At 46.7% G+C, this 27812-nt stretch overlaps 1 protein-coding gene across 2 annotated transcripts in view; it reads right to left on the bottom strand.

Moving 5' to 3' along the window:
- Cacna2d4 (calcium voltage-gated channel auxiliary subunit alpha2delta 4) overlaps window positions 1-27812 on the bottom strand; it is a 109279-nt gene that overhangs the window by 62581 nt on the left and 18886 nt on the right. For both annotated transcript variants that reach the window (XM_048787712.1, XM_048787713.1), the window contains exons 7-23: window positions 26243-26303; window positions 25553-25703; window positions 23740-23814; window positions 22827-22916; window positions 22600-22713; window positions 21930-22008; window positions 20755-20888; window positions 20265-20342; window positions 19482-19562; window positions 18328-18402; window positions 14187-14273; window positions 13628-13699; window positions 5722-5783; window positions 4614-4681; window positions 2650-2695; window positions 2478-2575; window positions 893-986 (exon numbers count right to left, since the gene is read on the bottom strand). In XM_048787712.1, the coding sequence (XP_048643669.1) occupies window positions 893-986; window positions 2478-2575; window positions 2650-2695; window positions 4614-4681; window positions 5722-5783; window positions 13628-13699; window positions 14187-14273; window positions 18328-18402; window positions 19482-19562; window positions 20265-20342; window positions 20755-20888; window positions 21930-22008; window positions 22600-22713; window positions 22827-22916; window positions 23740-23814; window positions 25553-25703; window positions 26243-26303 (1465 nt within the window). The remainder of the gene's footprint in view (window positions 1-892; window positions 987-2477; window positions 2576-2649; window positions 2696-4613; window positions 4682-5721; window positions 5784-13627; window positions 13700-14186; window positions 14274-18327; window positions 18403-19481; window positions 19563-20264; window positions 20343-20754; window positions 20889-21929; window positions 22009-22599; window positions 22714-22826; window positions 22917-23739; window positions 23815-25552; window positions 25704-26242; window positions 26304-27812) is intronic.

Below are 27812 nucleotides of genomic sequence, written 5' to 3'. Positions count from 1 at the left end.
ATCTGTGATTCATCTCTGAACTTGGAAAGAGGAAGATCATGCTCCTCCTCTCCAAACGTAGGGGTCCAGCCTTTTGCAGAAGGGCCTGGTTGCTGGATTCCTGCTGGGTTGTTTATGAGGTGTAATACCCTGGGTAAGCTGCTCAGTATGACCATGCCTGTGAAATGAGAGTAATGATAGCAGCTATATCACAGGCTTGCTGTGAGGAGCAAATGGATTCATAAACAGGAAGTTCTTAGTGCTTGGGCTACTGAATTCTTTTTCTTTATCTATTTCAGGTTTAATTTTGTATAGAACTTATATCTACATGATTCAAAATTATACCCAAAAAGTTATAGAGTCAAAAGTGCTCTTTACAACCATGTTTTACTTACCTATTTGTAATCAGACACCGAAGGATCTAGGAAACACTGAGGTCAAGTTCATGGATGCTGTGACCTTACTTACTGGAAACAAAGCTCCGACCCATTTGAACTGCTCTTACCAGGGCACTTTAGCTAATGAGGTCTGATGGCTAGACTCCAATCTAGAGAGAGGGGTTCTTGGAATGGGGGCTGTCCTGGGGTAGGGATACCAATCTGTGCCTCGAGGGACCTGAACTCAGTGTTTTTTCAAAGTTAGGAGCAGGCAGCAGCGTGGGCTGTGCGTGGAAGCTGTGCCGAGCCCCTGCCTTCCTGAGGCTGTGCGAAGGTCGTTCTCACCCCACACCCCTCCCCACGTGTCCCTGTCCTCATCATCGTTCATGTTCATCTTGGGCCAGAGGGTGTGGGTGCTCCTGAGCTGCCAGCCAGGTGGTAGGAGGGGCCCTGACTCAGCCAAGGGAAAGATGGGGGCCTGCAACAGGCCTGGCTGCGTTTCCTCCTGCGAACTGTCAGCCTCTCCTGGTACCTACTCAGAGATGTTGAGAGCCAACGCTGTCCAGTAGGCTTCCATGGGGGCTGTCACCACCGCGTCAAACAGCACCTCCCGCACCAGCTCTTCATCACCTGGGGGCAAAGCCAAAGGAAACCAAGCCAGTTGAGGCCCCCTGATTACGACCTCAGCTCACATGCCCTTCTAAAGTTCAGGGAGCAAGATGTACCTCGTGAACACGCATCTGGGATGCATGAGTTTGAGGAAGTGAAATCACCTCTTTCAGCTTTCTAGTCTTCAACTCCAAAACAGATGTTAGCAGAACAGAATAATGTCGAAGGTTCTTTCTAATATGGACATTCTATGAAGTTAGGAGACTCTCTCAATGACATCAGGTTGGTATCTGACCCCTGTCCCCTCCCATCCCCCATCCTCCATCTGCTCCTTGACTGGAAGGACACCTTGGCCTTTTATCAGTCTGTGAACTTGACCTTGCCAAGCTCTTTCCTGTCTAAGCACCTCTGTATATTCTGTTCCCTTGGCCTGACTCTGCATGGGCTGCTCTTTCTTTTCCTCTCTTTTAAAATGTTATTTTTATTGACATGAAATTCACATAGTGCAAAACTAACCAATTGATAGTGTGTGATCCAGTGGTGTTCAGTACGTCCACAATGTTGTACAACCACCATCTCTATCTAGTTCCATATATTTTTGTCACCCCCAAAGGAACTCCTACTAAGATACTCAGGGGCTCTTTTTCATTCTTAGCCTAAGTGACACTGCCTGACAAGGTGGTCTGCCTTGCCTGTCCATTTAAACAGGCCCTGTTTCTCTCCATGCAATACCCTATTCAAGGTGCTTATCATGATTCTAAGAACTTAAATTCTACATACGTGTGCCTAGTAGTTTAATGTCTGGTTTTGCCACTAGATTAAGCTCTGTGACAGCAGTGGCCTTGCCTGGGTTGTCTCTGTAACTTTAACACCTCCCTCGGAGCCTGACACAAGGTGCAGGCTCCATTCAGATTTCTTTAATGGAATGAGTGAATGAGCAAATAAAGAAACTGGTGGGCTGGCTTGAGAGGCAGATGGGGAGACACCTAGGTAGCAGAATGACCAGGCAAGAGGACGGAGGAGCCTGCTGAAAGTGTGGCCCAGTGAGCTCTCCAGCTGCCTTTGTGCAGGGGAACTTCAGGTTGGTCCTCAGACTTAGAGGCTCAGAAAACGCCTGTGGGCCATGGGCTTTATGCACCCACCATCTGGCCAAATGTTCTTCTCTACAGAGCTGAGGACTTCACTTGCTGGGGCGCACTGTTAGGTGGCAGTGGGGACAGATCTGTCAGGTGGGGGGTGCCCTTAACAATGTTCAGTTGATAGAGGCTTAAAAGGATCCCAGCCCATGACATGGGGATACCCTGAGGTCACCACAGTCCCCAGAGCTTGGCCCTATGGTTAAGATGGTTGTGCCCCTTTCTTTGGGAGTCTCCCTAAGTCCTCCATGTGCTCAGGAATAGGGCCGAGTGGCAGCCTCCTCTCCCCCTTCACTCCTTCCCTTCCCTTCAGCCCTGAGCTGTGGGACCCCAGAGGCCTAGCTGACCTCCATGGGCACGGGCAGGCCCTACTCACACTCCAGGTCTGGATCCTCCCCCGTCAAGAAGCGGACCATGGCCTCCAGCTGGCTGAGCTTCCGGTGGTCTGGGTCAATATCTGTGATGCAGTAGATCCTGGAACCCCAGAGAGTCTGTTACCTCAATATAAAATCTCCCCTCTTCCCTCCCATCCTCTACTCCCTGCTTACCAGTCATTGGCCACGGTCAGATCTGGGTGAAGCAGGTCGTGCAGGCCTGAAACCAGAGTGCACGTTCAGGATGATGCTGCTGTACAGGCTGTGCACACGGAGTGTGTGGAAGGGACTGGCCCATGTGCTTCTGAAGGCAGGACTGGGCTCTGGTCTTTCTCATTCTTAGCCCAGAGGAGAGGCTCACTCAGGGGAACAGGCTGGGTCTGCACAGGCATGCCTTTGCCCATGTGGGCCCAGCTCCCTGGAAAGCTTTTTCTACCCATGGCCTCACGTCTGAATCCTACCTATTTTTCAAGGTTCAAGATGAATATCACATCTTCATGAGCCACCCGGCCAGCCAGAGGCCACCTTTTCCTTCTCCTTCAGCTTTTACATCACTCTGCCCTTTCCAGGTGGAATCTTAGTTATTTTAGACAAGTCCTAATGCTTCCCCTAGACAGCAGCTCCTTGAGGAGGCCATATCTATCTCTCTTAGCATCTCCCTCCAAGGCGCTAATATTTTGAAACCAGTGATTTGGCCTTCATTGGCTCCACTGGAATTGACCAAGCTCAGTGGCCAGCAGACAGGAGCCCAGAAGTGGGCCATGTCTGTCTTGTGTGCTCCCAGGAGCCTCTTGCCTAGCTCAGCACCTGAGCTCAGTCCATGCTTTTGAATGAACAAATGAGCAAATGCCCTCCTGACACCTGCCAGTGCTTGGTCATAAATAGGTGCTCAATAAGGATTTTTAAAAAATTTTATTTTAGGAAAGGAATATAGAAAGGCCAATAGGGCGTGTGGGAGACCTTTGAAGGGGTACTGAACAGACACAGACCACAAACAGCTGCAAATATTTAAAGAGGGGAACTCCTTCACCCACAGAGGCCCAACTGACTCCAGGGCTCTAAGCCCCTGGACCAGAAGTGGGTGAGGGACGGCTCTCTGTCTCCTGGAGCAATGTAACCTGGGAGTATCTAGGTAGAGGAAAATGAGCATAGGGAAGAAGAAGGCACAGTGAAGGCTGGGGACCTTGATGGCTGGGGGGACTGTGGAATACAGACAAGGAGGGCTTTCCAACATCACAGAGCTCCAGGTAAGCACAGAGCGGAAACCTCACCCAGGCTGGGGGAGGGGCAGGGTAGCACCCAGAAAAGTGTCATCTGAAGTGAGCTGGGGGTAAAGAGTGGGGTCAGAGAGGAGAGGCTTCCAGGGGAAAGCCAGCACACAGGAAGAACTAGGAGCTTGGTGCAGGGGGAGTGAGAATTCAGAGGTGGTTAGAAGGGACGCTGTCAGATTTGGTATTTCTAGAAAGATCCCTTGGGAAGAAGTTCAGAGAAAGAAAGAGGCAGGAAGACCAGTTAGAGGCTGCTGTGGTTGTCCAGGGGAGAGCGGACAATGACTGGGGTGGTGGTAGAATGATGAAGCGATGGATGCATTAAAGGGCTCAGCAGGAAGAAAGTACAGAATGTGGGTGCTAAACAGCATCATGCCCATGCCTTCCCAGGACTCCCTGAGACCCTGCTCCAGGATATAGGTTTTGTTTTCTCAAGGGGCCCAGGCAGCTGCAGGTCATGGGCAGGTTGAGTTCCTCCAGTCTCAGCCTCCCTGGTAGCTGGGGGCACAGGTGAGCACCACCACACTCAGCTTGCTCCCACATTCTTCCCAGCCTCCTTTGCCACCCGCTGCTCAGCCCTTCTGATGGGTAAAATGCATTCCCTGGGCGGCCCCTCCTCCTCCTCTGGTCCAGCAAGGCCTCCCTGACCTGACCATGCACAGGTGGTAAGCCTGGCTTTGACCGTTTGACAGCTGACTGGCAGATCCTGTGTGTCCTGGGCATCAGGGACACACATGTCCTCCCTACCTGGTGGCACTACCCCTAGGGGCTGCTCTCAAGCAGGAGGATGGGGAAGTGGTCAAACTGGCTCCACCCTGGGAGAGTCCATTTTTCCCACTTTCCTGTCCGTTGGTCCTTGACCTGACCCACCTTCTTCCACAGATGTGTTCCCCAGGAGGACATATTCCCCATGGCCCTGAGACAGCACCACTCCCAAGCTGCAGACAGAAGAGAAGACACACAGAAGCATGTGCCCGACAATATCCCACTGCACCCACTGGTTCTTAGCTCAGGTTAGGAGCTTTTCGCCCCAACAAGGAGCATGCAAGTCAAACCCCCTTCTTCAGCCTTGGCCTCACAAGTTGTCCCCTCTAGAACTGAGACAGCACCACTACTTTTAAATTGGGCTTTCCTCCTGAGAAAGCCCTGGAAGTTTCAGACCAGGAGCCCCTCAGATCCCATTTTAAGCCAGGCACATTGTGAACCTCACAGTCCCCCCCACCCCTGACCCAGAAATGTGGAAAGGTTTGTATGTCTCACTAGAAGATTCCTTTCCCACCTGGTGAGTCCTACCATGCCCACCTCTCCTGGTAGAAGTCAGATCTGAGTCTTGGGAGCTTTAAAAGACATAATGACTTTTAAAGAGGCTTGAGCATTGGCCATTTTGCAAAATTCCTTGGGTATTCTAATATTCTAAAATTCTGCAGTCAGGGCATGGTGACAGGAATTTATTGGGAAAGGAAGCAATTCAGAGATAAGGATCATTTGTTTACCAATTTGTATAATGCTTGGAGTCAAATATTTGTACAGTGGGAGGGAACCTAGGAGATATTTCAAATAGATCCTTTCATCTTACAAGAAGTTACTGCTTTGATCTTCTAAGTAGATCATGTCATTTCATCCTCACAACACTGCCAAGAAGTAGCTATTATTATTACCCTCATGTCACAGATGAGCAATCTAAGACACAGAGAGGTTAAATAAGATGATTAAGGTCACACAGCTTATAAGTGATAGAGTTGGGATTCAAACCAAGAATTTGAGTGCAGAACCAGCACATTTGGCTACAAGGGCAAAGCAGGTCTAGACCTTTCCCTGAATGCTGACCTGGGTCTTTTGCTGTTACCACAAAACTGCCAACTCAATATGAGAAAACCCATCCCTCAGTTCTGGAAGTTCTACCCTGAGCTGTTGGTATTCGTGTTCCACCCTGCCCACCCCACCTCCACCCCTGCTAATAAGGCGTGGGGTCCCTCACCTGAAAGGCGTGTCACTGATGTCTGTGAAGAAGTAGTCATTGGTCAGGAAAAGAACTCGCTTCTGAAAAGAGCAGAAAGGAGAAGGTGCTTGCTGGAGAGGAGAGTGGCCTCTGGGACCACTTAGCCCCTTGCCTGACACCCTTGGGTTTGAGTCACCTCTGTACACTCCCCTCATTCCCCATACTGCTTCCCTGACAACCACCACATGCCCCATCATGTTGACATCCATAGGAAAAATCATCTCAGGGTCCAGCAGTTTGTGGCCTCTTGGGGAGGGGGGTGCCTGGCTTTAAGGACCAAGGTGTGGACCTGGACCTACCCCGTCCATCACAGCTGCCTGTGGCTATGGAGCGCTTGAAATGTGCAACTGTCGAGTGGAATACTCCAATTTTAGTTAACCTTAATTAACACAGGTTTAAATTTAGAAGTCCAGTCTGGCTATTGGCTGCCATATTGGGCAATGCAGACAGATGGTGACTCTGGGGTTCCTACGGGATCAGAGAGGAGCTGGCTGTCCACGCAGAAAACTTCTGGAGCTCATAAATAGACAGTCCGCTTACGACCCTCCTTCTCTCTCCATATAACTATGGAAGAAAGAAGAGGGACACCCACCCCTCCCCACTGTGCCCCCGGTCCCTCTTCCAACTTCTCTTTCCTGCTAAGCTGCTGTGTTCTAAGTTGCAGTTTAATTTGTACCATTAGGTCGTGTGCATACAGTGGCCAAGGGCACGGGCTGGGCTGAAACAAATCTGGATTTGAGCCCAGCTTGGCCAAGCTGTGTGTTCCTGGGAAAATCACTTCACTGCTCAAAGCATCAGTGTTCTCATTTATAAATCATGACTCATGTTCATATCTCTTGCGTGAGATTGCTGTGAAGTTGCCTGCTGGGCTCTGGAGCTCTGTGGATTGTCCTGCCCATGGACAGAGGTTTATGTCATTGGGAAAGCTGCATTCTGCAGATGGCTCAGGATTTGTTCTATTCCTTTCACTCCTGACTTTTCTTCTTTCACTTTGGAAATTGGAGTGAGATGTTGGAAGGAATGTAGAGGAAGACGGACACCAAAAAAAAAAAAAAAAAAAAAAAAAAAAAAAGGTTTGCTTTGGTAGGAAACTGGCTTTATACCAAACCAGAGGAGTGGTTCTCTAGCCCTGGACTCACTGACCAGAGAGTCTCTCTGCCTCCTCTGTATCAGAGTGCTCCTCCCTTAGGGTCCCTTCAATAGAGCAGTCATGGGGATGTCCTGGGGAATCAGGAACCAGCACAGGTGATGATGGGCTCAGGAGCTCTGTGCTCCGAGGTGGGCTGACTTGAGTGTTGGAATTGGAGATCACTTTTTAAATTTTTCCTTCTTTTTTGCAAGGAGAGTAGGGTGGGTAGCGGGGATTGAACTCAGGGTCACTCAACCACTGAGCCACATCCCCAGCCCTATTTTATATTTTATTTAGCCACAGGGTCTCACTGAGTTGCTTAGCACCTTGCAGTTGCTGAAGATGGCTTTGAACTCATGATCCTCCTGCCTCAGCCTCCCGAGCTGCAGGGATTACAGGCGTGTGCCACCACACCTGGGATCCTTCTTTTTCATTTTTAAAAAAATTTAGCCATTATGGAGGGTATGAAATAGAATCTCGAAGTTTTAATTAGCATTTCTCTGATGGCTTATAATGTTAAGCAGCTTTTTAAGTGATTATTGGCCATGTGTATATCTTCCTTTTTGATGTGTCTACTCAATTACTTTGACAATTTTTTTTTTTTTTTTTTACTGCATTGTGAGTCTTCTTGTTATTGCTTGGTAGGAATTATTTACATATTGTGGATACGATCTTTGCTTGTTTTTGAATTTCTTGTATTTGTCTTTTTTTTTAAATATTTGTCTTTTAGTTGTAGGTGGACACAATAACCTTTATTTTATTTTTATGTGGTGCCGAGGATGGAATCCAGTGTCTCATGTGCACTAGGCGAGTTCTCTACCACTGAGCTACAACCCCAGGCCCCTTATGATTGTCTTTTGATGAGCAGAACTTTTTGCTTTGATGAAGTGCAGTTTATCAAATTTGATTTTCTAGTATTTTTGCCTAAGAAATCTGCATACTATCATGTTGAGAAGACCTTTTTAAAAAAACATTTTCTTGTTAAAAACTTTATAGTCTTAGCTTTGACATTGAGGACTAGACTTCATCTTAAATTAATTTTTGTGTGAGGTCTGAGATATAGCTTAGTAAACTATATCTCAGACCTCACACAAAAATTATCCCATTTATTCAGTTGTAGTAGCAACATTTGTTGAAAAGACATTCCTTTCTCTACTGATTTGCCAAAGTATTTTTATTGAAAATTAATTTACAGTATGTGTGTGGCACTATTTCTGGATTCTCCATTGATCCATTCATCCATTCTTTTGTCAATACTACCCTGTTTGGCAACTGTAGCATCAGAAATTTATAGTAATTTCTGAAGCTAGGTTGTAGGAATCATTCAAATTTGTTGTTTTATCTCAAGATAGTTTGGCTATTCTAGATCTTTTGCATTTTATCACATCAATTTTAGAATCACCTTGTCTATTTCTAGAAGTCTGGTAAAATTTTGATTGGGATTATGTTGAATCTGTAGGCCAATTTGGGAAAAACAAAAACATCTGTCTTAACAATTTTGATTTTACAACTCATAAACAAGGTTATAGTTTTCTATTTATCTAATTTTTATTTGATATTCTTTCAGCAATGTTTGGTAGTTTTCAGTGTAGAGGTAGGACATTATAAACTTTTTTTTTTACATTTATCCCCAAGTATTTTATAATATTTGATGCTACTAGAACTTAAAAATAATTTAATTTTCCAAGTATTTACTGCTAACTATAAAATAAAATAGATTTTTATAATGTTGGCCTTGTGCCCTGTAAACATCCTAAAGTTATCTACCCGTTGTAGAAGTCATTTTGTAGATTATTGAGATTTTCTAGGTACACAATAATCTTGTCTGTTAATGAGGATAATTTTACTTTTTTTCTAGTGTTTGCATTTATTTTGTTTTCTTGCTCATTTCACAGGCTTGGATCTATGGGACAATGTTGAATGGAAGAGGCAAGCAGATATCCTTGCTGGGCTCTCAGTTTTAGGGAGAAGGTATTCAGCATTTCATCATTAAAGTTAGCTTTAGGTTTTTCATAGGTGCTTTTTTATCAGACTGAGGAAATTTCTTTTTGTTCCCAATTGAATTTTGTTAAGTGCTCTTTTGTTATCTATTGAGATGATCATATGACTTTTCTCCTTTATTCCGTCAATGTGATGAGTGACATTGCTTGGTTAGTTTTTTCTATGTCAGATTAACCTTACTTTGTTGGGATTACCACACTATGTACATTTCCATGTGTATTATTCCATTATTTGCTTTTAATAGTCAATTGGCTTTTTGAGAAATTAAGAGAATAAATAACAGATAGCCTCATATTAAGCTACATTATTTGCTCTTTCTCTTCTGTAGGTCTCAGTTTACATTTGGTTTCATTTTTCTTCAGCCTGAGGAATATCCTTAGGGATTTCTTGTAGTACAGGTCTCATAGTGATGAAGCCTCTGTTTCCTTTATCTGAAAAGTTCTTTATTTCACCTTATTTTTGGAGGTTCTATTCTCTACATATAGAAATTTGGATTGGCAGAATATTTTCCCTCCCAGCACTTTAAAGGTGTATTTCATTGTTTCTGAATGAGAAGTTGGCATCATTATTTTTGTTTCTTCTATAGGATGCATCTTTTTTTTTTTCCTTGTAGCTTCTTTGAAAATTGTCTCTTAGCTTTGATTTTCCATAGCTGGACTATGATGTGCCCAGATATAGTTTTCCTTTTCTCCTGCATAGGGTTTGTGGATACTATTGGATCCATAGGTTGATATTTTCACCAAATTTAGGACATTTTTGGGTATTTGTTTTTCAAGTTCTGTTTTCTGCTCCATCTGTCTCTTTTCCTTCTGGGACAACAGGAACATATATCACTTTTATTGTCCCATGGCCACTAAGTGTCTTCCCTCATTTCCTTTCTTCTTTTCTTTCAATTTCCCTCCTGTTCTTCAAACTGAGGAATTTCAGTTAATCCATATCCAAGTTGACTGTCCTTTCCCTCCCACTCTGCTGGTAAGCCCATTTAGTAAAATTTCATTTTGGTGATTGTATTTTGTGATTTTAAAACTTCCATCTGGAAGCACAAGCCACAAAAGCAAACATAAACAAGTGGTACTACATCAAACTAAAAGGCTTCTGCACATCCAAGGAAACCATCAACAAATAAAGAGGTAACCCACAGCTTAGGGAGAGTGTTTGCAAGCAAGGTCATGAGAAATGTTAATCCCGATGGAATTAACTGAGCGGTAACTGAAGGTGGGTAGGGTGTGGCAGGAGGAGGTGGGTCATTGGAGGCGTGGCTTTGGGGTATACCTTTTGTATCTGGCCAGTGGAGGTCTCTGCTCCCTGATCATTATGTGAGCTGCTTCCCTCTGCCACACTCTTTTTCCATGGTGACCTGCCTCACCTGGAGCCCCCAAGGGGTGGAGCTGGCTGTCTCTAGAGTGAGACCTCTGAAACCGTGTGCCTCCAGATAAACTTTTCCTCCTCTACTATTATTCTGGTCCAATCTTTTAGTCACAGCAGTGAAAAAGCTGACTGAAACAATACTGTACCCCAGTGATTATCCAGGAGAGTAGAGTTTAGGTATCCTTTCCATAGGAAAAGCTGATAAAAAGGAAAGGTAGCTATATATGAGATGATGGGCACAGTCATCATGCTTGACTGTAGTAATCTCTTTGCTACGCATGTGTATTAAGGCATTATATGTACATCTTAAATATACAAACAATAGGTCTAATGTTAAAAGAAAAAGTTTCCATTTGGTTCTTGTAGAGAATTTGTACTGTGTCAAATAGCTGAGCTGGAACTACATTTCCCCAAACTAAATTCCCTGCATGGCTCAAAGTTTGGGGTTGGCCAAAGTGAAGTCTGCATGAGACTTGGGGACAGAGGCCAAATGGCAGCTGTTGCACACACTATGGCAGGTACAGTCCACCAGCACTGTGCAGTTTGCTCTGATCTGGAAGCGCCTGCTGCTGCCTTGTTATGTGTGTGGGCACCCAGGTCAACAGGGTCACAAATTTGGAAGAACCCAAGAGCTAGCATATGCCTGCCTCTCTCCTTCCCTCATTGCTAATTGTTTGTTCCAAATGATCGACACTGTGAAATGACTAAAAGGCTCCTAGGTTACGTGCACTAGGTTAGATACGCTTGGATACTTTTGCTTTTCTGGATTATTCTTTTAAACATGTCTAAGGATACCTGGCCAGGATGCTGCTGATAGGTCAAAGGTACGACACCTGTTACTGGTCTACATTTTGGAGAAAAAGGCATACAGGCTGAAGCTGGACCCTCACAAGTTTGATATCCTGGATCTTGTCCCAGGCTGTGCTTTTAACATTTTTGGAATTAGCTAGACATATTTCAAATTCCATTTTTGACTATGTCCTTTAGACAGCACATATCTCTCCAGTTTGCCCTAGCCCCAGCACCCCAGCCCTGAAAACTCTGTGCTTCTCTCATTCACATTTCTTAACCTGACCTATTTGGCCCTGCAGGTTTTTAAGTTTGCAAGTCCTGCTCTTGATCACGCTGTGGTTTCTACTACTGTTCTTGGGGATGCCACCATGGCTGCACATCTGCAGATGGGGAAAGGTCTGAATTGATCTGTGGGATGTAAGGATGTTTATACAGTCTGAAGGAGAAAACAACAGAGCCAGTGACCACGTGCCAGGACGTGGCTTGAGTCATAATAGATATTCCCCCAATGCTTTAAGAAAGCTTTCCTTGGCTGAGACCTGGACCTGAAGATTGTTTCTATGGAGGAACAAGCTTGTAAATTGAGACACACCACGGAGCTGGGAGAGAGGGCTGGGATTGACTAGCAGCAAGAAAATAATGACACTGTCTGCTGACTGTTAGAGAAGACGTGGGGGAGACAAAGCAGTTGGTGGTGAACACAATGTAGCAATACCCGGGAAAAGTGGCATCATAATAGATCAGAGTAGTCAAAGGCTGGCTGCCACTGTGCTGGCCGCATACCAGCAAAATGTCCCCCACACAGTGTAGGCTCGGGAGTTTCCGGGGGTGAAGTGAAGAGAGAAAATGTTAAAGAGAACTGAGTGAGATCTGATGGGGCAGAGGGAGACGGGACAGTGAATTGTCTTGCTTCAGCATTGAGAATTGACCCTGGACTCTCACACAGCAGGCGAGTGCTCTTCCACTGAGTCACAGCCCAGCCCCTAGGACAGTGGATTTTAAAGATGGAATAAAAATGCTAATTCCAAAGAGGCTATGGGGAAACCTTTAAGGCTGGAGAGTTGAGAACTCAGGCCAGTCCTTCAGGAAGGCCCGCTGCAGCAGTGGTTTGGGGGTGGGTTCTAGAATTTTCAATTTATCATGTAGGTGACCCAGGCAAGTTTTTGGCCTTCTAGGATAGTATTAAATGAGTGCTCAGTCCAGTTCCTAATAAATGTGGTTTACCATTAGTAGTCACAGTAGTAGAGTAGCAAGACACGCACGTCTACGTGCTATGAAATATCCATCGTCGTCCTTGTCGTTGCAGTCATCCTACTTTATGTCAAAGTATCCATATGTCATGAAGATGGTTAAATTGCAAATATGTAGCCTGGATGGTTTATTAGCAGCAATGAACAAATTTCAAAGGGATGGAGCAGTGGTTTCAGGAGAAGTTTGGGCTGCTGGGTCTGGTTAGGCCTCTGCCTTGGTGTCTTGGAGAAGTGTTTGGCAGCTCTACACCCATTGCAGAAATCGCTGTACGCTGGGTATAGCATAACCAGACTCAAGTCTCTCTCTAAGTTGCCTTGTGCCATGTGCATATTGAAATTTTCATTATTGGTGAGATACTCTGACAGGCCTGAGTTAAGTGAGAGCCTGGGTGTGTGTGAGGGGGAGTCTGTTTGGGATAAGGATGAGGGTGCATGAAATAAACCTCAATGTCTCGGGGGACAGCTCTCACAGGTAGCCTGACATCAGGGTTACTGCCTTGTCTGCTAGAAGGAGGCCCTTCTCAGCTCAGAGTTTATAAAAATCCAGACAGATGTCACAGAAATTAAATAGTCCCAGTGAAAATCAGTGCATGACCTAAAAGGGACACTTGAATTGCTTGCCCTTCCAATGCTTTCTTGTTTGGCCTCCACAGAGGTCTGCATTTGTGGAAGAACTTGGGTCTAATTGTTGCAGACAGATGCTGTGTTCTCTCAGCTGAGGCAGATGGGCAGCAGGAGGAGGAGGTGGGGGTGGCTGTGTGGGAGGAGGTGACATTTGTAAATATGTCAAGGGACAATGAGAATTCAGTGGATGCTTCGGAACCTTCTATGTGAGAAAATGAAATGGTCTTTTCTAGATGATGTGCAGTCTGTAAAAACGGTAATGGTACCAATGAAGGTATCGGTCCTTGATTCTCTGTGGTGAGAGTCGATGGAAATCAGCTACAAGAAGTAGCGATGATTTTCAACCTCTTCCCACAAAATGTGTTGTAGCAGAGCTGCTGACAATTTGCAAAATGGACTGTCACATTTCCCTTTCTGTCATAAACAACCAAGGGGCCCAATAGCAGGCAGCCTGCGGAGGAAGAAGAGCTGTGACTGGGGCTAACCCACCCAACTCGGCAGCTTCCAAAGAGCCAAGCGTGGGTGCCAGCAGCAGTGCAGGCCTTGGCCAGGCGTGTGCCCCTGGGGCTGCGGGCCTTGGATGGGCCCCTAAGCAAGTCCTCCAGGCTGCAGAGAGCACCCACTTCCCAAGATCTAATTAAGCTAAGTCCAAGGCAAACCTCAGTGAAATGCCAAGAAGCCACCCTCCTTGCCCATCCTGGCTCCGTCTCCAGCTCCTTACCCCTTTGTCCAGCGGAGCCTTCACGTCCATAGTGAAAGAACCTGTCTCCCTATTGATCATGGCTGTTCTCAGCTTGGAGAGGAAAGACAGTGGCATTAGTTCCTTGGCACACAGTGGGGTGATCGGACAACAGGGGATCCCCTGGGACACTGGCTTCTTTCAGGTGTCCTCTGAACAGAATACCAGTGGGGAGACCCAATTCTGGGAGTCCTTAAGCTTGTCACTTTGAGTGGGCACCAAGGCTCGAAGCAGATGGAGGCATCGGGGGACACTGGTGTCATGCTGCTGAGACATAATTTCCTCTGGGATGAGACCAAAAGCCAGGCTAAAACAAACTCGGTCGCTGATAGATATGCTTTTGCTCCACCTCCCTAATCCGTGTTACTCAGGAAGACAGTGTTATGTTTTCATAGTCGTTCAAGGAAGTGCCCCTTATGGGAATTGCCTCCGGCTTGGTCTTGGAAAGGCTCTGGGACCCAACTGCTCTGTGTGCACGGAACACTGACCCCCAAACTCATAGCCTCTCACAAGTTTCTCCTTCCCCAGTGTCCCCACTCACGATTTCAGCCTTGTCTTCCCACTCCACTTCAGACAGATCCACGCTATTGTAGTTGGGTTTGGGTTTCAATTTCTTCCCCTCTCTGTACTGGAGTAGGCCGGTCAGGAAGGAAAGCACGAGGTTAGCTCAACAAATCCAAGAATCTCAGCGATTTCTTAAGTTTTATTTCTACTTCTACCCAGGGTAGAGCTACCCCTGCTGACATTTGCCACAGATGGGCTCATGGCCTCTGGGTGAATATGTCCCAGGATGAGGCCTTCCCTACTTCGTGAGCCGGCTTGGACAGCTCTAATTGTTAGAAGGTTCTTCCTCCTGAGGAGCTGAAATCTGTCTCCCTGCAACTTTTACCCATTGATCTCAGTTCTCTCCCCTGGAGCCACACAGATGTGTTCCTCCTGGCAACCCTTGAGATTTTACAAGCACTCGTCACTCCCGAGATGTCTCCAAGCTGAACATTCCCAGTTGGCAGACGAGTTAGCTGCCTCTGAATAGGCTTTACTGTCAGTGTCACTCCCATAGTGGAATCCCAAGACAAAAGTCATTATTCCACCTAGGATCTGGCCAATGCGGTGGGGTGTGGTCTGAACTAGCACAAGGCTGCTCTGACCCCCTGCCTAGGATTCTGCTGGGCTTCCTGACAGCAACGCCACCTTGGCAGCTCAGAGGGCGACTTCAGTCAGTCAAACCTTGTTGGGCTTCCCTACGTGATATACTATTAACTTACACCTTCACGGTCTTTTTTTTTTTTTTTTAATATTTTATTAGTTGTTGTTGGACCTTTATTTATTTTTATGCAGTGCTGAGAATCGAACCCAGTGCCTCACACATGCTAGGCAAGCGCTCTACCATTGAGCCACAACCCTGGTCAACGTTCTTCTTTTTTTTATTTTTCTTTTTTTGAAACCAGGGGCACTTAACTGAGCCCCATCCCCAGTCCCTTTTTATTATTATTTTTTCTTTTGAGACAGGGTCTCACTAAATTGCTGAGGCTAGCCTTGAACTCTCCATCCTCCTGTTTCAGCCTCCTGAGTTGCTGGGATTACAGGTGTGGGCCGCCACACCCAGTACCTTTATGGTCTTCCACAGAGCTTTCCTTGCATCCCTAATATATTTAATCTCATGACTTTCAGCCCTTTGTTTGAGAAGAATGCCTTCTGAGTACTGATTTTCTCACTTACTGTATTAGCCAGACCTTCCAGATCTGATGGCATCTGCCTCCTGCATTTTCATCTTGTTGATAGGATTTTGAATGCTACAGAGATCTGCAGTGCTTAATAACGACCTCTCTCCAACTTGACATCGTGCCATTAATCAACACTCTGAGTGTCATTATTTTCTAGCATCGACACCTCTGTCTCCCTCTCTGTCAAGACAGATATTGTCAAGTTTTCTGCAATTAGGTCTGTAACGCTTCCCCGGTTTAGTTTAGTAATCTCATCAAATAAAGGAGAGAGGCTAGTTTGTCATCAGGGTAAATTAAAAAATAGAGTGTCTACTTCAGTAGGATGAGGCCCCCAGCAGATGCTTGGGTGGCTGAAGTCCTTGTCATTGTGTATCTTGCTTCTGCCAAACTTTTTTTTTTTTTTTTTTAATCATTCACTCAGTTTCTTCAGGAAATCATCATTCTTATTTCTTGTCTCTCTGGTAGGTCTGTGGTCTCACTGTCACAGGGTGTCCCCCTTCCATTCTCCTTTTCTCCTCACCCTGTCCTGCACAATGCTCCTGTTCTTGGCTTCGTTGATGTCCAAACTCATTAAACTGCACTGTCCCCACATCTCCTCCAAGGGATCTCTTTCTTTGGCAATAGTCCACTGCCATTTCCTAAATCCTGATGGCACCTGAAAGATTGCCTTCAATCCCTTATGTTAAAAACCATGATTCCACTTTCTTAGGGGCACTGATATAGAATGATTTCAGGTCCACAGAATGGCTTTTGACTTCCTTGACTGTGGGAGACCAACCTTGAATGTGACTGAGTCACACTCCCCGGCTGGGTGCTGAGGTGCTCAGTCACAGAAATGTGGCAGAGCTTTCTCCACCCTTCTTGGGTTCAAAGATCAGTGTCTGTGCATGGGTGTGTCCTGCTACAGCCCCATGGGTGAAGCTATGCTCACCTGTTCCTTTGTAATATAACCCTTTGCCCTGTTTAGGATAGAATCTTCCATGGAAGTGCCTTGTGTGTGTCCCCTTCTCTTATTGTGCCCTTGGGTGTGGCCTACCCAGATGTCAATCAACCTGCTGACAGTGGACATCATGAAGATAGACTCAGCCCCTGAAACCTGACCCCTTGCCTCATTTGAATAGCTTCTCCTCAATAAAAGGGGTCAGCGCGTGCTCTCACTCTCTCTCTTCCTGCGGACCCTTAAGGTGAGAGGAGCTGTCACAACGACCCCAAAGAAAAAGGTATTTGTGTCTCTTGTGTGGTTATTTCGCACAGCCCAGTTAGCCCAGTTCAACTGGAGTAACCCCTGAGCCTTTTAGTTGTGAACAGAAACCTGGCACTTGACTACATTACTAGCCATATCCTTCATGACTTTCCTGAGAGTGTCTTCCAAGAGATCTCAAGACACTGGCTTCACCATATACGTCTTTTGTTGTGTAATTGAGTCCCACGTGCTATCATCCTCTATTTGTTTCATTATGCACATTTTATTTCCTTAATTGGATATACATTTCTGGTTCTAGAATTCTTCAAAGCATCATAAGGCCAGACACACAGTAGGCCCACAGTATGAACTGATTGGTGGAAGACTGATATTCATCTTGATTCCATAGGTGGTGATAGGTGGGTTTCTCATCAGGGCCCCTTAATTCTACAAGTCAGTGCCAGGATCAACATATGTGTCCCCCACCCCCAATAATTCATTTGCTAGCACTTGGGATTGTCCCCTGCAGAACTTACTGGTCCAAGATGGCGACATGCCATGGGTTCAGATGCTTGCCCCTCAGAACTGAATTGTGAAGACAGAGGGGACATGGTGGTCTCCAGTGTGTCCTGATGTCTCTCTACCTAAACCCTTAAGTATCTGGTCAGTCACCTCATGGACACTCAGAATCCATTTGAACCAAATGGAATGGAGCATGGCTTAGAGAGGTCTCTCCAAATGACACCGGGGCAGAGGAGCCCCTTGGTAGGTTCTCCTGCTGTTGGTTGCCCAGAGATGCAGCCCCTCCTCCGTAGAAGACTGGAAGGGGGCGAGGCTAAGATTTCCTTAGGACTTTGACTCTCCTACCCACAACCACTGCACCGAGAGGTGTGGCCATCATTGCTGTGGCTTGTGCCCAGTGCCATGACCAGAGGCAGCAGGGAGCCCTTGTCCCTGGAGGTAGAGATTTCAGATACAGCCATGCAGCTTTCTCTCTCAGCCACCAGTTGCTCAGTTGAACCCATGTGAGAACTCCCTCAGCTTCTTTATCAGGGTGAGGAGAACTAGGAAGAGGACGGGGTACTCAGGAATAGCCTGAGAAAAACTTAGGGGGACCTGCAACCTCCCCCGGTTCACTCCCCATTTGGTGGGGCCCTGGTGCTCTGCTCATGTGTCTGTCACACTGCAAGACACTGCGGCAGTGAGGGGACCATGGACTTAACAGGCCCACGTGGTAAAGGCTTGGTCCAGGTACGGCACTGGCTGGGAGGGGGTGGAGCCTTTAGAGGTGGAGGTTCCTGGGGGTGTGTTCTCAAAGGGAATTTATGGAACCCTGGATTCTTCTCTCTCTCTCTTCCTTCACAACCATGAAGTGAACCGGTTTGGTCCACCATGATGTGCTGCCCTCATTCACCAGAGGCCTAACCTCCAAAACCAAGGAAAAATAAATCTTTCCTCTTTATAATTTCATTATCTCAGGAATTTTGTTACAGTAATGAAAAGCTGATGTCCTACAGGACTCGTTGCCCTCAGAACTGCAGCCTTCATCACATGCTCTTTGGACCACACATCACCACTTCACATATTTTTGCCTTGTCTCTCTTGCTAGATTGCAAACACTTTGAAAGCAAAGACAAAAATGTCTATATATTTTTTCTCCTATGACCCTCTAGGATCTTAAGTGGAGCCCAATATACATGCATTGTTCTACATTTATAAACTATCCACAAATCCCATATCATTAGGATCCCAGGGCAAATAAGATCTGTACCTACCAGGGGTCGGAGGTCAGGATGTGAGAGGATGTAGCCATTGTTAGTGTTCATAAAGGCATATCCGTGTACCCCAAGCTGCCAAAGTCAGGGAAGAAAGGGCATGAGACTGCTGCTGTGTTGGACAAGTACAGGGGTTGGATCTGCAGGATGGCTGGGATGGCCGCTCACAGGAGTTTTTCAAATAGGAACAGCAATGTACCAATAGCATGCTGACCACTGGTCATGACGTCCCTTCCAGCTTCTGCTGTTTGCAACAACCATGATAACGCACATATCTCCTGACTCTTCCACCACGGCCTCTAGGTGCTTTTTTTTTTTTTAAATATTTATTTTTTAGTTGTAGTTGGACATAATACCCTTATTTTATTAATTTATTTTTATGTGGTGCTGAGGATCGAACCCAGGGCCTCACACATTTGAGGCGAGCGCTCTACCCATGAGCCACAACCGCAGCCCGTTCTAGGTGCTTTGATGACGTCTCTCATTCATTCTCATAGCAGGACTGTGTGGCATGGAGGAGCAGATTGGGAAAACCAGGGAGGGAAAGAACTTGCTGAAGGCCATAGAATAAGTCGTAGCTAGTGGTGACAAAGGGCTCCTGAGGACAAGCTGCTGTCACCATGCTCAATGCCTGTACCTGTCTGGGGCTTAAGTAGGGGGGCCCATCCTACTCTAGGCTTGGCTGCCATGGCCTGGACAGAGGCTCTTGGGCCTGGGTGGGGCAGCTCCAGGGGAACCTGTACCTGCCCCATTACAGTTGGATCTTAAATGTCTCACAAAGGCCCATCTGTTGAAGAGTTTTGTTGCTAGCCTGTGGCAATTTTAGGAAGTTAGTGGAACATTCAGGAGATGGAGCCTAGTGGGAGGGAGTTAGGTTATTGGGGTGTGCCCTCAAAGGGGATATTGGGACCCTGGTCACTTCTAGTCTTTCTTTTCTTCCCAGCTACCATGAAGTAAACATTTTTTATCCGCCATGCACTTCCACCATGATGTACAACCTTGGCAAAGCAATAAGGCCAAATGACCATAGACTAACACTTTTGAAACCATAAACCTAGATAGACCTTTCCTCCTTATAAGTTGATTTTCTCAGGTAATTTGTCACAGCAATGGAAATTTAACACATTCCCCTCAGAGACTTGATCCATGCTCACCTTGTACCTGGGTGCCAGCTTCATCAGCTCTCTCAGGGTTACATCAGAGCCCACCACACCCAGGAGAATGCCATGGGATCTCTAGAAGGAAAAACAGGAGGATTAAGGAGACTTCTCGTAAATGAGGCCAGACCAGACCCTAGGCTTCTCCAGAGCTCCAGAGAGGAAGCCATTTAGGCCTTAAATGAATCTTCCTCTGCAGTTAGATTTTAGACTGAGCTCTTTGGAATAAAAATTTCGAATCCATCAGAAAAAGCCCCAGGAGTAATCTTAGCTGCTGCGAAGATTAATGCCCAGTATTAATATTTAAGTGGTAATATTTAGATGAAATCCAAAGTTGAATGAAATATTAATCTTCACAGAAGAGGCTGAAGTACTGGGATCCTGGGGACCATAACTTACAGGTGCTCTGAGCACAGGGGACCTGTAAGAAAGTATTTCCTGGCCAGACAGAGAAGGGAAGTCTCCAGAAATCCCCCCACCCCGAGACTTAAACACAAGTCAGAGTCTTTCCAACATGGTAGGATGTGTGCTTTTGCTGGAAGGCTTGCAGAAGACCCCTCTAACTTTGTATCCCCAATGCAGGGGGTCCTCAGGGCAGAGAGGGAGCTTTGAGAAGGACAGACTCCGGGCCCCACTCTGACCAAGAGGCCTGGGCGTAGCCACTCTTGGACAAAGCATGGGAATCTGCATTTGAACGCTCCCAGCGTGACCCTCGTGGACCCGCTGGTCTAAAGGTGCCAGGTTCTGATCCCAGCTGCCTCATGGGGAGATGCCACTCACTGTTTCGTTCTTTTTGCTGAAGACAGGCATGGCCACGGTAGTGAGGAGCATCAGGCTCTGTGACTTCGAGGTAAAGAGCTGCCGGGGGAAAGATAGAGGTCAGTGGGGAGGCTGGGGACCCACTGGTTTGCACCACTGAAAGCAAGTGGGGAATCACAGTCGTGGAGGCCAACAACTCAGAATCACCTTCCAACAGGAAGCAAGAGACCTTAGGTGAGGTGTCCCCTCTGTGCAAAAAGGGGAGCTGGCAGGAATACTGGGCGAGCGGTGGCTGGAGAGGAGGACTAGGCCCGTGTCCTGAGCCCCCAGCCTAGCTCCCGCGCGTGTTCACTAAGCTGTCTCATCCCGGCCAGGCCAAGGATGAGCATGAACACGGGAAACAGGCCAGGAGCAAAGAATCTTGGGATAGCATGAGTTTTCCCAGAAACCTCTGATATGAACTTGAGGTTGCTACAAACCATAGCCTTGCTCTCCTCTCCTCAGGACCCACCTTGCTGTCCATGTAGGCCTCCGTCCAGATGATGTCATGGTCATGGTTAATGACCATGGGGCGGCTCAGCACATGCAGATATTCCATCACGTTCTCCTGGGCGTCGGCCAGCGTGGAGATCTGCGTGTAGTAGCCTGGTGGCGGGCCGGGGGGAGCGGGGGGAGGTTCCATGGTTGCAGAATGAGGAATGACATTCCCCAATGTCATTCAGAGTTTCTGGGCAGGGCCCACAGGACCTCCTGGCTCACAACTGGGCCCCTTTTGGGACAGCCCAGGCCATGGGAAACTGTTTCTCCAAGGTTATACCCTGTCCACCAGGGGCAGCTGGAGGCCAGAGGGAGACAAAGGCCCACACTGCCTCCACTGGGGACATCTCAGAGGGGTCTCCAAGCTCCACAGGAGTAGCAGGGGCCTTGGTTTCAATGACAGTACTCTCCATTAAATATTCTATCTTGTCACTCCATCGTAGGGTCTATTTTCAGGGCCACAGTCAAAGCCAGTGATTCTTGTCCTCCTCTACTCCACAGCCTCTTAGTTTCCTGGATCACCATCCTTCCTCAGGTCTCTGGGGTTACGGGGTGAGTTCCTATAGCCTCTTCTCTGTAGCAGCCATAGTGTGATATTTAAAAGAGCACATGGCTCATAAGGCTACAAATGGTTTAGTGCATGTTTACCTCTCTGGTCTCATTGCTCATTACTTTGCACAAAACATTCATTCTTCATGCCAATAAAAAGGAACAGCTCTTAGGTCCCAGTACGCCTCTTGTCTCAGACCCTGTGAGCATGCTATTCCCTCCATCTGGAATACCTTTCCTTTCCATCTCCCAAACCTGGGGAAGTGTCTCTTCCTTTGCACCCGTAGAACAGACCAGCCAGTCTGTGCCCTTCCACCATTACAGCACATTTTAGATTATATCAGATTCTAAATCTATTCTAATCACTCCTGATTCCCTAGCACCTGGAAACAGTATTGGGTACACAGTAGATGCTCAATGAATTTTTGTTAAATTAACAGAGCTTAAGGTGACACCGAAAAACCCAGGTCTTGGGTTCTGGTCAGAGATACAGAACTGATTGCACACAAAACATTATCCCCAAGAAAACGGTGACCCTCTGTTTTTTCCTTTAGAGTTAATGGCTTAATTTGCATGTATGAAGCAAGGCGCTTTGCTCACCTTTATTGTTGCAGGCGATCCACTTCAAGCGGTCAGCAAAGGACACTTCTCTCCCAATAAGGTAAGTGAAAACTCGGACCTAATCCATAAGACAGGATGGGCTCAGCAGACACAAATAGTGTTATCTTCACTTTTGTAAGGCTTAGATGTTGGGGCAAGCCACTCTCAATTTGGGGTTCTCCAGTCACACCCACTTTTGGTCAGAGAAGATCCTGAGGCCAAGGCAGCAAAGTGGCTTTCCCTGGGCCACGGTGAATATGGAGTAGGTTCAAGGGCAGTTTGGCTGTTCTTATGTCTCAAAACCGTGTTCTGGTGCGGGGTTGTGGCTCAATGGTAGAGTGCTTGCCTCACATGTGTGAGGCACTGGGTTTGATTCTTAGCACCACATATAAATAAATGAATAAAATAAGGTCCATCAACAACTAAAAAATAATTTTTTTTAAATTAAAAAAAACCCCACGAAAACATATTTTGGTCTCTGAAGTCCTTACACCAGTCCTTGGGGCCCAGAGTGACCCTATTTTGGAACTTCCAATTAGGACATACCTGAATTTATGAATGAATCTAATGGGAAAGAACACTGAACTTGAGGCTCTTCTGCCATTGTCCTCTCCATGGAGGTAGTGGGACAAGCACCCTCCTTCCCCATGACCTCCCGCAGAACAATCACCTTGCGGTCCGGCCAGTTATACTTCTCGAATATTGGCTCATAGCCCTCCACGGCCCCATCAGTGATCAACATGATGGCTTGGTTGCAGACACTTCCTTGCCGGGCCTCTTGGAACTGTGTAGGGCAGGAGGAGTTCAGTCACCAAGTAGGCAATAGGACTATCCCACCTCTGTCTCCAAGCTCCCTCCTAATCCCCTGGCTTTCCAGGCCTCACCGCCTGCAGGTACCTTCTTCAGGATCTGGAAGGCCTCATTCAGGGCCTGGTCCACGACCCCCACACCTTTGACCACCAGCTCTTCCACCAGCTGTTTGAAATGCTGTCAGGGTAAACAGTAGAGGGGGCTCAGTGGATTGAGCATTCTAGGGAACCTTTGTCTCTGGTCTGAATTGAGGAGGCTACTTGGAACTATTGCCAGAAGGGCATGATTGCAGGGTCCTAGCTGGATGATATGGCTAATCACATGGGGGGGACCCCTACAACAGACGTTTCTCAAATGCCCCCAAGATAATGAGAATGAATGGCATGGCACAGATCCATCCTCCCACTGGAAGGAAGTGCAAACACGAGGCCAACCAGATGGAGGAGGATAGTCCAGGGCTGGAGGCAATGAATGACCTCAGCATGAAGCCCTTGACTCAGTCACAAGCACGTCACAGGAAGACTGTGGGGGTGCCAAGGACTGAGGCCAAGATTCGAGAGGACACTAAACCCAGACTCCCTGCAGACGGACATGAAAATGCTCCCTTTTAAAAATTGTTGCCATGTCCTCTTATCTTTTTCCTTTTATCAGAGGAAATGACTCAACCCTATGCATTGGAATTTGTCCTCCCTTCAGGGAAACTGTCACGGAGACTGACATGGAGAAAGGCCCACACAGGAAGTGAAGGGGGAAACTGAGCCCTGGATCCTCACAGAGAGAGACTCACTTCCCCAAGGAAGGGAGACCCTTTGGACGTGAGGTCTGCTTGCTCACACTTTGATCTGATTAGCAGCAACACATCGATCAGGGTGATTTCCGGGGTGTCTATGAACAGGGTCTGCCATCCTGCTTTCCAAGTAGGCAAAAGGAGCCACAAAGCAGTCTTCACAGACCCTGGTTCTGTCCTGACAAGGGCACAGGGCCACGCGTGGACACTCACCTCTCGGTTGTCTCGATCCGCCTGGACCAGGATCCCTTTAAAACAGGGCTCAATATAATGGACGTAGTCATTGTACTGCAGTCGCGGTGAGGAGGGAGGAGAGAACAGATGGGTCAGGGTGGGAGTCAGGGCCCAGCAACAAGGCTCAGGAAGTCCCAGCTGCTCAGGAGTAGGGTTCACGTGGGCACCTGCGTAGTGTCTCAGGGTGCTCTGTGCTTTTTGCGGTTTGTCTGACCAGAGTAACAACAGAGCCTTTGCTTTAAACATTCTCCCTCAAACCTGGCCCTGGTACGCTTCCTCAGTTGGCTGCCTCAGTGACACCTTCCTGAGCCTACAGAGAGATCCTGAAGTTACGGAAAGAATCTCTTTGTTCTCTGCCTCCAAAACCAAATGAGGTGCTGGTCTTGCACCAGAATCCCACATGCGGGTCCCTCCTTAAGGGGCCTGAGTGGGAGATTAAAAGATGTGCTGTTTTATCTTTGCCCTGCCCTGCATTTATGCAGAGGGTCCTTTAACTATCAGCAGTGGGAGGAGTAAGGAGAAAAATGAATCATCACTGCTCCCCTTTTCTTAATTACCCCACTCCTCACAATTGGAATACAAATTTTCAAGGTGTCCCTAATCCACCTTCTGCTTAAGTAAGGGACTGTGATGACATCACAGCAGAGCTGCATGGGTTCTGGGGACTCTGGGGTGATGCTTCCCTCTTTAGTTACTTCATGGCAGCTGGGGAAGCAGGACAGGAGGCGGGAGAAAAGGACTGGGCAGGCTGTGAGAGACGAGGGTGCTGTCCCTCTCCTGTGGAATGTGGAACCTATATTCTGTGGTCCTCCTGTCACTGCTGCAGGTCTGGGGTCAGGGAGGAGAGAAGGGGGCTAGGAGTGATGCAGGTGGGTAAGCTGAGGCCTCGGGGAGCAACTCAGGGACTGGGGGGGGCATCCTCACACCCCAACATGGTCATTGAGAAGTTAGACAACTTTTTCTTGACATTTCTTTACTAAGTCAACTCTAGTAAAGAAGAGAAATGCCAGTAATGTGGTAGACTGGCAGAGGAGGTTTTTGGATCATGTAGCCCTCAAAAGAATACCCCACGGTGGACAGTCTACTGTGCGTCTGTTGAGGGCTGAGCTGGCCAACCCCTTTCATTGGATTTTTTTTTTATTTATTTTTTATTTTTTTTTATTGTTGGTTGTTCAAAACATTACATAGTTCTTGATATATCATCTTTCACACTTTGCTTCAAGTGGGTTAATGAACTCCCATTTTTAGCCCATATACAGATTGCAGAATCACATCAATTACATATCTTTCATTGGATTTTTAAATCATTTGCCTCACTTATGTCTCTCCTCTTCTTTCCCCCACTGTGTCTGGATTTGGTGGGATAAAGGAAGTGGGAGAACTGGAATTGTCAGAGAGGAAGAACCAGGGATCATTTGTCCTCCAGCAGCATGGGAGGCTGTTCAGGGACAGGCATTATTCAAGAGCACGTGGATGTGAATAAAGTAGGTCTAACTTGGCCAGTGCTTCTTAACCACTATTGGATCTAGAGTCCTCTGAAAAACTAACAAAAGATATGGACTCAGAAAACCAGATGTGTACATTTTACATAAGATTTTAGAAACTTCCCGGACTTCCTGAAGCCCATCCTTAGGCGAACCATGCACCTTATGTTGGGGGCCCCAGTTACAGAGGAAATAATTTTTGCCTGATAAGAGGCATCCACTGGCTGTAAGTTAAAGTCCTGACACAGATGGAGGAAAGTTTTCCTAGAGCAAGTGAGAGCTACCCCAGCACAGGGAGGCACATTTACCGCAATGATATTAACAAAGTCATTCTCTCCCAGGGTGTCCAAGATGGTGATGATGGTGTGCTTGGCAATAGCCATCCTCAGCCCCTTCATGCTGCCGCTTATGTCCACCAAGATCACTATGTCCTTGGGAGAAGTAGCAGCTTGTATGTACCTTTAGCAGAAAGAAAGGGACAGGTCAGAAAAAACACTTGACCAAGGGCCTATTTAGATTCTGCCCCAAGGTCAGTCCATGTCCCCTCAGTGACAGGTTTTATCATGCCCCATAATCACTGGACTCTGAAGCCATTCAGGGAAGTGAAATGTGTCCACTTGATGGGACTGGCCAAGTCCCTCATCCTTTTTGACTTAGACCAGCGAGGACCCCTGAGAGGCTGGCAGCAGGAAAGGGAGAAGTAGATTCCAGCCTGGGGTAGGTTACAGATCTGCCGGAAAGAGGGTGTTGAGAGAGAGGAGAACGTAACACAGGGTAGAGTTGGGACAGCCCAGTGTCCTGGAAGGGGGTCTGGTTTGGAGAGACACTACAATCCATGCTGGAGCACACATGGCTGTGGACGGAGGAGTCCAGCTACCCTAACTCTTCCTGCTCTTGTGTGGAATTAGGCTTCTAAATACCCAAGGCCTTGGGTGGTGCTGGGGAGGGTGGGGACCATGAGTGGAGCAAAACCAAAGCACTTCCCTGTGAGCTCTTACCAACCACGGTTTCGACAGTCGAAGGTAATGACTCCATTCTCATCCGGTGTCCATTTTATACCTGGGGAAATCAAGGCTGGTTCTTTCACTAGCTCAATGAGGTCACCCCAGAGCCCCTGGCTGCGTGCTAAGTCCCAGGACAGTTAGGATTCGCAGGGAAGGACCTGCTTTGGACATGGGCAGGAGGACAAGGAGCACCTGACCACATCCTACAAACTGAGGCAGCTGGAAAGGAGATACCACCCAAAATTCAAAGGGCCAAAATTGGGAATAAGTTCACAGACAGAAAGGACCCCTATATGTGGGGCCTTGGGCTTTTTGTGAGGCTCAGTGTCCTATCAAATAGTGGAAGGGGAAGCTCTGGAATGGTGTGATTTTAACATCCATTACCATCTAGCAAAGTATGGACAAAGAGAAGAAAGAGCCAGGCGCTTTGGCTTCTGCTCTGTATTCAGGTTAAGCTCATTAGCACTCCTCCCTGGACTGGGAGAAATGATGTGACTGCACGATTATAAGCTACTTGAAGTCAGGGATTCCTGGACCAAGCAGAGTTCATAATGTCTGTCACCTGAATGAAAGAATGAACGGATGGCCAGCCATCAAAGACGTTGCTTTTACCACTAGTAGAGAACCTGGGATGAATTTGTTCTATTCATCTAACCCAACATTTAGATAAAGACACACAAAGCACAGAAAACACTAATGTGATCCACAATAAAAATCTCTCTTTGGAGTGACTTTCACAATTTGGAACAGAGGGTTCAAAATAAGATTTAAAAATTGTAATTATTGAAATTGTAATATATTGTGCTTGAACTAGAAAAGAAAATGTGGTGGTATCATGACTATCTAGAAGCTTCAAGGGATCTTCTAATTTCACAGTAGTTTTACTTTAGATATGATGTGCCCTTTCAGACACTGCTGGATTACAAGGGAAGAAAGAGGATTCACGGCCCTTTGAGTGAGAGGCAGCAAAACTAAGAGCCCAGGAATTACAGAAGTCGAAACCACCAAATACAAAATAAAGGATAGGTGTGTTTGAGAAATCACAAAGAATGTTCAATAAGAGAAGATCAGTAATGAAGAAATAGTCTTAAAAATATAGAACTTTGAGAAATGAAGAAAATATTTAGGTAAAAAAAAAATTAAGTGGCTAGCGAATTATTCATAGGTAAAGAGAAAATTCACTCAGTTAAAGGAGTTATCCAGAATTGTATACAGGGTAGAATGAAAAGGTCGAATACATGTCTGATTGGAGACACAGAAAGAGGAAAGTTTGAGAAGGATAACTTTAAAGAAATTATGTTGGCAAATGTTCTAGAACTGATAAAACACAACTCCTCAGACCAGGGACCACAAAAGATCCCAAGCAGGACGAATAAAAAGACAATATTACTCAGCCATAAAGTATGAAATGAAATTATGGCATTTGCCAGAAAATGGATGGAACTGGAGACTATCATGTTAAGTGGAATAAGCCAAATGTTCTCTCTGATATGTGGCCAAATGTTCTCTCTGATATGGGATGCTAACACACAATAAGAGAGGAGAGGGAAGAATAGAAGTTCAT

The sequence above is a fragment of the Marmota marmota genome, unplaced genomic scaffold, assembly GCF_001458135.2.
Source record: "Marmota marmota marmota unplaced genomic scaffold, marMar, whole genome shotgun sequence".
Taxonomy (NCBI): Eukaryota; Metazoa; Chordata; class Mammalia; order Rodentia; family Sciuridae; genus Marmota; species Marmota marmota.
Note: the sequence above shows the minus strand (reverse complement) of the source record. Positions and strands in the feature narration are given on the sequence as shown.